The sequence below is a fragment of the Pinus tabuliformis genome, chromosome 6 (assembly GCF_031772625.1).
Source record: "Pinus tabuliformis cultivar Carrire ecotype Pingquan chromosome 6, CPIR1, whole genome shotgun sequence".
Taxonomy (NCBI): Eukaryota; Viridiplantae; Streptophyta; class Pinopsida; order Pinales; family Pinaceae; genus Pinus; species Pinus tabuliformis.
Genome location: NC_142292.1, coordinates 1,948,968,022 through 1,948,979,666, shown reverse-complemented (window position 1 = coordinate 1,948,979,666; position 11,645 = coordinate 1,948,968,022). Strand labels below are relative to the sequence as shown.

The 11,645-nt window shown below is 41.7% G+C and overlaps 1 protein-coding gene across 1 annotated transcript; it reads right to left on the bottom strand.

Moving 5' to 3' along the window:
* Positions 1–2,759: 2,759 nt before the first annotated feature.
* Positions 2,760–3,215, bottom strand: LOC149266970 (uncharacterized). Its single transcript, XM_089409809.1, has one exon. The coding sequence runs from the start codon at positions 3,213–3,215 to the stop codon at positions 2,760–2,762; it is 456 nt and encodes a 151-aa protein (XP_089265935.1).
* Positions 3,216–11,645: the final 8,430 nt, after the last annotated feature.

Here is an 11,645-nt window from a genome sequence, read left to right as displayed (position 1 = left end):
ATTTTTGAAAGAAACTCGTGCATGGAAGTGGAATGAAGAAGTAATGATCAAGACCAAAGTGCATGGATGGATCTACGACTAAAGTAACTGTTGCAGCTTGCATGGACGTGAAAAGAACTGCATTTCTTTTTGGTGGTTGATATGGACTGCACCCCAATCCCTAAGCAGAGATGGAAGTGATCTCTAACAACCTTTTTCTGGAGCTCCAATGAATTATAACTATCCTCTTCTAACCTAAGCAACTGGAAGCAAATTCACCATAAACTAATCCTATTCAATCTCATAAAAACTAAATCAGCAAACTGTAAATTCGAATTGCATGTCAAAGTAAAGAAACGAAGTGCTGGAACGAAAGGCAAATAACATTACAACACAGAGGAGGTCTATTGCTCTCAGGTTAGGCCCTAACCTGAGAGCTATAGCTCCCTTAGAAGCTCAGAATGAGATCAAAATCTGCATGCCTTTATTCATAACCAAAAATCTGATGTCATGCCAAAACTGGCTTACAAAAAGAACCAACACCGAGCTGTAGCTCGTACTTCGAAATTACAAGAGTAATGCAAAAGTTCAAAAATCTCCTATCAAAGGCTACAGCCTCAGTATTTATGCCAAATGATAATCCAACAGGTTTCCTTGATTTGTGGAGCTCGGCTTTCCAACTGAAGGTTAAACTGGTGATCCTGTAGAACAGTTGTAACTGCTGTTCCTGTAGAACGGTTGGCTACCTCTAAGCTCGGTGGGGAGATTGGTTGGAGCTCGGAGCTATGGTGGGAATCATGAGGAAGGTCCCCAAGACTGTGGACATCCTCTCCTAAAAACCAACAGTGCCACCTTACTGTCTCCTTGTCTCCTTTCTCGTGGTCTTTGCTCCCTTTTAATTCCAAAAACCTGAAATCATCATGTATTAGTCACGTAGATAGAATGCCTACCCTTCTTCCTACAAACAACACGAATAAACCAAGAAATGAATGCATGAGCAATAAAAGATGAATGGTTTGAGCAAAGCAAGTAGGCCAAATGAGCCCAAATTGTACCAAAAATTGGGGCTCATCATCACTGCTGAATGAAATTGTTCATTGCATAGTTTCAGTCCTTAGCAGGCCACGCTAGACTATGCATTGCATTGTTACAATACTAAATCAACCTCCCAATGACCTAGATTGTGCCTTGTTCAGTTTTGGTAGTCAATCGCCTAGCCTCCCGACGGAAATTACGCAATCTTCACATACAATCACGTAGGCATGTTGCATGTCAGTCCTCTAGTTTATTTTGGTTTTCGACTAAAATATTTCTTTTCATGAGTGTTGCTATGTCTCCAGGTATCACAGGTGTTCATATGCCTCTTGATAGCATAGGTACAATGGATTCGAGGAGAGTAGAGTTGAAGACATCATTTAGAGCACAAATTAGGATGCAGTCGATCAAGTGTGTATGAACTTGGCTATCTATGAAGACATAAAGTTGTTCATTGATAAGGATATCAAGATGAAATGGTGGTGGTGTCACAGTGAGAAACACCATCAGTAATAGCAGAATGTAGCTCACCTGCATGTGACAAATGCAGGAGGAAGTTTGTTGATAGCGCAGAGGCGAAACAAAGTTGCAAGCTCAAATAGATGAACTAGTGATGAAAGCAACTTTGGATGTTAAGGCTATGAGGCAACGGAGTGGAAAGAGGATTGCGCAAAGGTAGAGAGAGAAATAGAGGAGTTCCAGGTGCTGAAGTTGCAACTCAAGGAAGAACATGAGCTGCACACACAACAGAAGGAGTTGGAGTAGGAACATGCACAATAGGAGGTGCAACATGCACAGACTGATGAAACTATGCCCATACAGGTTACAGACCCATCCAAGAGGTGGCATGGAGTAGACAGGGTGACCAATGCTATCAATCGCATGCATGGGTATTCAGGAGCATGGATGTCATTGTGCGCACGCATGTGATCCCACTTGTTTGGCACACTCATCGAAGCGAAGACAAGGAGCAAGTACAACTGGAGCTAAACATTTATTTCGACAAGTTGATGTGCATGGTCACTAGAATGCACTTGGAGATCAACACAGAATATGTTGTTGGTCCAGCTACACTCAAGATGATGATGCACATGTTATTAGATGAGTTGGGTAGAGGAGCCAAATTAGTGTACCCTGATGCAATGGAGGCAACAGTTTGCTTTCAGTAGGATGTCATAATTGAGCGCATTGACACCATCACAAAAAACCAAGCCTGACATCAGTTCACCACCATCTATCATCATAAGGATGTTGAAGAGTTTGTCTTTTTTTTTTTCCACAGGAAAAATATCGAACCATCTATTAAAAAGAGGGTTACAAAGTAAATGCAAAGCATTACAGAGAGACTCAATTCCACCATAAATGGGGAAAAGAAGTCTCAGCCGGCTGACAAAACATGCCCGATGTGTAAAAACGCACCAGACTTAGCAAGCCAAAACAAGAAAAGCAGCTCCTCCAGAACACGTGCACCTCCCGGGATCCGATTCACGCAGAAGAGGTATGAAATATGGCACTGAGAGTGCAATAGAAACGAGAGGCAAACAAAGACCTCAAGAATCCACAGTAATCACTAGAAGGATTCTCGGAAGACAAAAAAGAATCGATGAGAAAACACAGCTTCCCGGGCCTCCACAATCAGCCCAGAAGCCCTGAAGAAGTTCTACAGAAGAGAAAGGAAGCAAAAACAAGATGAACCGAAACAAAATATGTACAAGAACAGAAAACGATTTCTGATGAAACAGAACTTAAGAAAAAATGGGTTGTTTGACTGATCGAACCACCCCATTTTCCTCCTCCGTGACAGCCCATGACCCCATATCATGTTCAACACCTGCTTTGGAAAGGCGGTCCGCATCAAAATTCCTTTCCCGGAAGATATGGCTGAGAGAGATCTCCATGAACTGACTTTTGAGGCAAGAAGCTTCTTTAAGCAGGGGAATCATAATGAAATTGCTGCAGCGTTGAGACCCATTAAACCAATTCATAATATTCATTGAATCCCTGAAAATCTGGACTTCTCTCACATTTCTAAGAATAAGCCAACAGAGAAGGAGATGTAAGGCTTTCAATTCTGCAAAGTTATTGGAGCCCTGCCCCAGACCAACTGAAGCTTTAACAACCTTTTCCTTTGATAATTGAATAATAAAGCCAGCCTCACATTGACCATTGATGTCTGATGCCCCGTCAAAATAAACCCACATAATAGAATATCTGATATATTCTTGACGAAGAACTCTCGAAGTAGAAAGAGCTTGAGGAACAGGAATACTTTCATAAATAGAAACTCCTTCTGCGTCAAGTCTTCCGATAGGGAAGACAGAATCCTTAAAGATGGCTTGATTCCTAGCAAGCCATGTCCCCTAGGTGATGAGTAACAGAATGGTTCTCTCTCTGTCACTTGAAGTTGCGTTATACCACTTCTGCCAAGCATCTAAGAGCCCCTGCCCTTCCCACCTAAAAGGAACATTTAATAGCCTTAACGTTTTAGCCCATAGGCTAGAATTAAAAGTGCAAAAAAGAAATAGGTGTTGTACTATTTTGATGCTATCTTTACAAAAGGGACACCTGCCAGGACCAATCCTTCCTCTTCTTTGAAGAAAATCCTAGGTAGGAACTTTCTGAAGCAGGACACACCAGAAGAACAGTCTTGTTTTAGCTGGCCCTTTTAACTTCCATAGCGGTTTAGCCCACCAAGTCGAATTCTCCCATCCATTTTGAGACATCATCCATTTATACCCCGTCTTTGGAGAATAAAAACCATTCTAGGAAAAGACCCATTTAAGCTCATCCGAAGAATCGGAGAGCCTTACTGAGGAGTTAAGAAGGTCCCTTTTATACAAGTCCCATTCCTCCAGCCATTCATCATCCAAATTTAAATCTCTTCCCTGAAACCACCCTTGACTCCAGATGGTGGAGACCTGAGGATCAACCACCTGATTTAATGTGTAAAGACCCCTATTTTTTAAGGCTAAAACTAGCCCCTCAGATAGAGAAAATCTCTCTGAACATCCTATCCAGGGGTCTCTACCCAACCTGATCTGAGTTCCGTCCCCCACACTCCAAGCCAATCCCTTCTCTATGACTTTGACAGATGCTACCACAACTTTCCGAACCACCGAGGAGTTTTTGGAAGACTTTTGCGGTAATCTAATCCAATTAAGTGTTGATAGGGGATCAATATATTTCGTTTTAGACACAGAGGTCCACAAGTTCTCAATGGAAATGAGTCTCCAAGCGAGCTTTGCAGCTAAATATTGGGAGAAGCAAGCAAGGTTTTTAACACCCCAGCCTCCCCACTCTTTAGGATGAGCGATGTTATCCCACGCGATCCAAGGGGTAACTTTCTCAGACTTAGAACCCACCCACAGAAACCTGCTACATAATTTATCAATTGAGTATAATATTCCTTTGGGAACCCATGTCAGACTAGCCCAGTAGACTGGGACTGCCATCAGAACAGATTTAATTAACACAAGCCTACCAGCCCTGGAAAGCCACTTGTAACTCTAATGTTTCAGTTTGGATTCAAGTTTTGCAAGGATCCAATTCCAATCTTTTATCCTGTAATTGTCAGGCTTCAAAAAGAACCCCAGATATTTAAAAGAATCCTCCAGCATTTTGACTTCAAAGTTCAAGACCAATTCCACTCTGCGCATCAGCTCTCTAGAGAAACTTGTGCATGTTAGTGTAGATTTTCTCTCATTTATGCATAGACCGGTAGCCTTCAGGAAAAGGTACAAGATCCTCTTGAGCGTCCTACAGTCCTCGAGACTACAATTGATGAAAAGGATTATGTCATCGACGAAGAGGAGGTGAGTGACCCAGAAATTATGTGCTACTTCAATTCCTTTGAGATTCCATTGTCTTTTTGCATCATGGATCAAGAGACTGATGCCATCTGCTGCCAGCAAAAACAAAAGGGGAGAGAGCGGGCAGCCTTGGCAAAGGCCACGTTTAGGGCTAAAAAAACTAGAGGTCGCTCTGTTGATCAGGACAACTATGGAGGAAGAAGAAACACAACTCATAACCCATATTACAAAAATCATACTTGAACCCCAGGTGAGTTAATAGAATCCTAAGGTACAACGAGATGATTTTGTCATAAGCCTTAGACAAATCGATTTTCACAACAACTCCTTTTTTTCCCTAATTTTTAGACTATGAATCATTTCTTGAGCAACTCCAACAGCTTCATGAATTTTTCTGCCATCTAGAAAGCCAAATTTCTTCGGGGAAATGTTTCTAGAGAGGAAAGGTTTTAGCCTGATGGCAATAATTTTGCAATAATTTTGTAAACACAAGAACACAGGGAAATGGGCCTGGAATCGCCAAAAGAACCTGGAATATCATATTTGGGTATGAGTGCTAGAAAAGTGGCATTGAAGGGATGATAGATTGATCCTGTATGCCTGGAGTCTTCCACAACTACCACTAACTCATCTCCAAGAGTTAGTGTCAGAGTTAGTGGCAGAGTCGAAGAGTTTGTATTACCACAACTATCCGAGTATTAGTGATAGCTTTCATCTCTTTCGTAAGCCTATTTTGTCTCACATGGGTACATGTGCAGATTGTATGTAACATCTTATATAGTGAAAGTCCAAGTGTCGACATTAAATTTAACTGTCATGTAGTAGGTGAAGATTCATGTGGGCAGGTGAAGAGTCACAAAGGGGAATGTGAAGGGTCACCCCACCCTTTGCTATTTATAGAACCTCATAAGTCATTGTAGAGGATTTTGGTCAGCCAAGCTTCCAATAGGAGTATCTGAGAGAAAGCTTGGAGACTATTGTAACGAGCCTTGGCTTCTCCACAGTGCATATCTAGTACATCTCTTTGGAGAAGCAGGCGGCAGTGACAGTAATGTCCACTATTGGGACTAGTGGTTGGCCATGGTTGCGTTGTATGATTGGAACTTTCACTTCTTAATATAAAAAAGCTAGCACGTTTCATGGATATGTTTTTATCATATTTCAGCTATATTGGTTACTCTAATGATATATATATTTGTTTTCTTACACATGCATGTATGGACTCTTTTTGTATAACTATATATGAACCTTATTGCGATGTGTTGTTTGTTTGACCATCACTTTGGATTGTTAGCTTAATTTCTTTCCTGTTTTTGATGCATCTTCGCTCGTGTGTTCCCTTCCAAGACATGTGCTTCCACAGGCTTTTAAGGGGCATACTCAATTCACTTTCTGTATGTTAGGACCATTCTTGCACCTTCCTTAGCTTGTTGTGCATGTCACACCGTTGCTACCTAGAAGGACATATTACTTACCTCTGTGCACAACCACGGTCAAGGCGATACCATACGACCCACTGCTGGGAATCATACACCAAATGTCTAAGGTCTAGTTGGGACTTCTTACCGAGGAGATCCCCTGACATGTTGGTGGGTCCAGTACTGCCAACACTTACGGTGCTAGAAGGAAGGTGAGGTGACAAGTTGAGACCTTACATCTTGTTTTGAATCTTTGAACATCCATCATGGATACTATCACACTCATCCCTCCGCGATGTTTTTTGTATGCCAAACCTCCTGACATCATGAGGGAGTTTGCTAATCTCTTGTGCAAATTTATGTATGATGGTGAAGGCGAAGTAGCCTGACTTGAGTACTTAGAAGACTTCTATGCATTCCTTGCATATGAGTTATATGTAGAAGAGTCCAGTGTGCTGCTTGTATACACACTTCACAAATCCCCACTACGGTGGTTCTCGAGTCTGCCACCTGACAGCGTACACACACTTGAGTAGTTATATGATCTCATTGAATCTAATTTCCATCATTTTCATCTAGAACCTCTTGAAAAAAAACGGTTACAACAAAGGAAGACCCTGTAAGAATTGCCTATAGATTTTTGGGAATGCTTTCATGTATTACAGTTTCAAGCTTCAACAAGTCAGATGAAATTCCAGTTTCAAGCTCCAAAAAGTCAGATGAAATTCCAGTATCCCATGGATAGATTTGAGTACTACCCTACCAAATGTGTTAATCCTAAAAAGAAGTTCAAGCCCAAGCCCCACTCAAAATACTTTGGTTATGGCGTTGCGCAACCACATATGAACACAGTCGCTGTCACAATTGACTATCTATCGTCCCCTCATCAAACAACTCCACCTCTGCAGAGTGATGTGGGAGAACATCCACAGACATCTGTTCAACTGTCACATCCTCCCAACATCACTTCTCATAATTTTCACACAGATTTGGTTGTGAATCAGATGGGTTGTCAAATGTATTTCATAACTCAACCTCCATCTACATATTCTCATGATCCTCCAGATTGCATTGTCTTGTGTTCTTCAATTCTGGACTCTACACTTCTTGTGAATGAGGGTCAAGCTATCGACGCAGTTGGTGTTGTACAACCAACCCACACTATCATTCATGAGGAGTATGATTGGGATCTAGATCATCAACCCTCGGTGAAGGATGATTCCCTTCTGTCTGAGCCTCCTCCATTCTTCTCTAACATCTTTGGTTATTTTACCATCCCTAATTTCGCATGTGTATCTTTGCCTATAGATACACCCTTTTTTGATCATTTGTAGAACACACCAGATGCCAGTCCATCATCCGACAATAGAGAGGAGCAATCATTCATTGAAAATCCACTTGTTTTTTCATCTTCTTTTCTAGAAATGCAAAGCGTGAACATTCTTGCTTCTCTTCTACCCCTATGTGTGATACATCAAATCATGAGGATCTCGACAAACATCCTAAATTTTCTGATCTTGGTTGTTGTGATCTCTCTACTTCTTCATCCGATCATGATATTGATTCAACTATTGTTAATATTTCTAAGACACTGGTATATGATGATCTATCTGTCAAAGAAGTCGAAACCCCCCAGACTGTCAAGGAACTTTAGTCTGAGCTGATGGTGTTATAGACATTTTTGTGCCTTACAGCATTGAGCATGAAATGTCCATAATCTAAGGGATCCAAAGTCCCTAAACATGTTGTTCCTACCCCTAGAGGAACAAGGCTAACAAACCACAGTAATTCACAGAAGTTCTCCACCAAAAACTGCTCAAAAACAAGTCAATTCAGGATCATTTCAGTGGCTACACTAGCTCTTTGCGCTGAATGTCAAAGCCAACACTGGCCACCTGTGTTGAATGTCAAAGGGAACACTGGCTACCTGTGCTGAACGAGAGTGGACATGTGGCAAGCTCATTTCTCAAGGTGTCAAAACCCAGGAAGCTTCCAAAATGACACTTGCCTCAGGGAATTCGACTGGTGATGAGTAAGAGGTTCCAAATCTCCAAGTGGAAGCAAGAACCTCCAAGTGGAATCAAGAACTGACAGAGGGAGAGGACACTAGTCATATCTCAAGCTGACTCATCCTCTCTCCAAACATCTATATATGGATCTCTCCTCCATGAGATCTGGGGGCTGGAATTTTGTTATTGCAAAGAATTGTTGTTGGTTTGAGACTGGAATCATTGGGTGCTTAATGCTTTGAAGGGGGTGAAGATAGGAATTCCATTTGCTGGGAAGCAGATGCTGGATTGGAGCCCTGTGGGTTGTATCTCTTCCTGAACCTTGTTATTCATCAATAAAGCTATCTTGATTTCTCCTATATGCTGATGTATTATTGATGTATGATTGCATTAGTATGTTTAGTTCATTTCTAATCCTGAACTAGTTATGAATGTGAATATCTATCTTTGTGTAGTGTTCTTCTCTTGTCGCAAGTAGCTGTTCTCTTGTGATCTTGCAGGAATCTGTTGAAGCTGGGCTAGCGAGAAGGCAAGTAGCTGTTCTCTTGTGATCTCGTATGAACCCATTGAAGCTGGGCGAGCAAGAAGGCAAGTAGCTGTTCTCTTGTGATCTCGTATGAACCCATTGAAGCTGGGCGAGCAAGAAGGCAAGTAGCTGTGAACACCTAAAGAGAAGAGAGACCGGATTGAGGGACAAACGGAAGACACCGGTTAGTCCATCTATCTCTCTTCATTCTTAATTCATAAAGGAAGAAATATTAGAATAGCTGTCTCTGTTTGTTGCTAAGGCACTGTCACACCTTAGGTGGATAGGATCGTCCTGCATAGGCATTTTTCCCCACAACAAATTGGCGACTCCACTGGGGAGATCTATTTAGTCATTTTATTTGTGTTTCTATCATTGTTTGTTTCATAGAATTGACAACAACAATCGAACTGCATCTGCTATTCCCGGATGCAAAGTAGGCAGTTGCTTCCTTGATCCAATCACTGGACTTGTCTATGATCTGAACAATGAACTCACAAATGATTTGATGATCCTTTGTGATAGATCTTAGTACCCCCTCAAAGCATCCCTTTAATTGTACCCTGCTTGTTGCTTTCATTTGGCCTGAAACTGTAGATTAAATAGCAATCTGTGACCCAGAACCTATGGGAAACGAGAGTTTCTCCTTCAGCGCAGACCCAGTGAAGGGATTCTACATTTCAACGCAGTTCCCATGAAGGCTACATGTGTTGAATGTCAAAACCCCTGTGTTGAGGTTGCGCTGAACCAGTTTGGCCTTGTGCAGCTGGGGTTCTCTGCTCTGTTTTGCCTTGTTTTGATCTCTGATTTTTGCAGCCTGTAACCAGCATAGGTACCAGTCTGATAACTCCTTTTCTCTGCTTAGATTCCACCTCCTTTTGTACAAAAATACTGTGAGTGTTTTTATGTGTTTGTGGCGTCATTTACAGTTTTCCTTTGCTTGAGTGAAATAGTCATCCTGTAGCCTTTGATTCAAATCTGTTAATTGTGATCTTAGGAGAGAGTTCATTGGTTGTTTGCAGTTGATTATACATTCGCTTTTGATTATTGGTTTGAGTTTGTCTCTTTTAAGTGTTGAAACAAGTATTCATTTCGGAAATCGTTAAGTGTTGTAATCTCTTCTACCCTCTCTGATTTCGAAAAAGTAAACTTGTTTGTATTGGTCATTTAAAAGCAAATTCAAAGTTGTACAAAAAGCTTTCTTTGTAGGCATCAATACTAAGAAAGCGGAAAACAAACACCTGCATTGTGCATTTGCATCTTGATAGTTTGCATGTCTGATTTAGGAAAAGTGCATTAGAGTGTGCTGATTGCTCTTTGAGAAAAGATGGTGTCTTTCTTTTCCCTTAGTAGCTAGGATTTTCAAAGTTGAAAAGATATAAAGCTTGCTTATCATCTTTAGACTGCATTTAGGAATTTGTATCATACATCTCATGGTGAACCTTGAAAGGAAAACTTTAAAAAGATCAACCTAAAATAAATTGAATGAACTTAACAATGCTTTGCAACATAACGCACAACATAGAGGTCTAGGCTAGAGACGTGTTCCGACGTCGTAAAGCCTGGTGACTGTCGATCTCGTGGATGGTGGGTGATTCCTCCTGAGGGACGATAGTGCCAGTACGGATTGTGCTCCCATGTACCGTCGCGTATATATTGGGAGACCCCTATAGGCATAAAACCTTTATCCTTAGGAAGCCGTGTCGGCCGCCCTACTGATCGCAATGCACTGAACACAACATTCAGGAAGATCGACCGCCCATACCCTAAAAAGTATTCTGCGGTTTTGCGAAAAGTTTGGCACACCCTCTGCCTAGAACTCCAGAGCAGTTCCTTTTGGCCTTTTTCAGACTCTATAACGAAAAAGTCCATCCGAGCATTTGTCACTTCGGGCTCGTTAAAACATCGAAGGAGACTAGAGTCATCTTTAGCTTTTTCTCGACTCTTTAAAAGTGAAAAAGCAAGTTGTGTCTAAAAGCTTCTAAAAAATTCATTTAATTCGGAAACACATTTTCCCCTTTTATATTTTGGTTGATCGAGTAATCCGCAATCGTGGAAGAAAGTCAATTGAAATCCCGTCGTTCGCGGAGGCTTACGAGTCAACCGTCTTTGTCTCCGGAATCGAAAATAGTACGGACAAAGCGAACTCGTTTAACCGGTTCGAAATCTCCTATCAAAGTTAGAACAAGTGTTCCGACAACATCTGAGATTCCAGTTACTCCAAACATTTCTGGAAACCCTGCCTCTAGAGAAGAAGTTCAACAGCCACAGAGGGACAGTAATACTGATCCTAGTCTGAGAGCAAATACTTGCGTTACTGAACCAGTTCCATCTGTGACCGGTTCAGAAAGTCTCGCTCTTCAAACAACTGTCGCTGTCGATTCAACCCCTTCTTTGGTACCAGAAATATTTTACGGACCTGACGGTCTTCCTCTTCCGCCTGGTTTGATTGCGATAGAGGAAATTGTAGAGGATCCGCAAGCAAGTACTCCAACACAGTTTGGAGCCGGGTCACTCTATTTCCTTCATCAGAAGTTAGTCTACCACAAGTGGAAGTTCCTATAGAATCACTAGGTAATCTCTTGGATAGACTCAAAATGTCTGAACAACCGTCAACATCTAGGACTGTGTCGAACGACACGGCGACAGCAGAACACCCTGCCGTCACTCCGACAATGTTTGCCGGCATACCATCTGTCCCAACTAGCTCACAACCGCTAGAAGGAGTCCACCCAGGGACTATTTCGACAGTGTAGTCTCTTCTAGTTTGTTCATCCGGAATAATATCCGGCAACTCTTATGTTGAGACTCGCCAGATTGATCCATTTGGAGGTCAATTTGGGCAATCCAGTCCCTAAGGACAAACAAT

Bases quoted from the DNA above. Each gene is read 5' to 3' on its own strand.
- LOC149266970 (XM_089409809.1), bottom strand. From the start codon at position 3,215: ATGTGGGTTTATTTTGACGGGGCATCAGACATCAATGGTCAATGTGAG.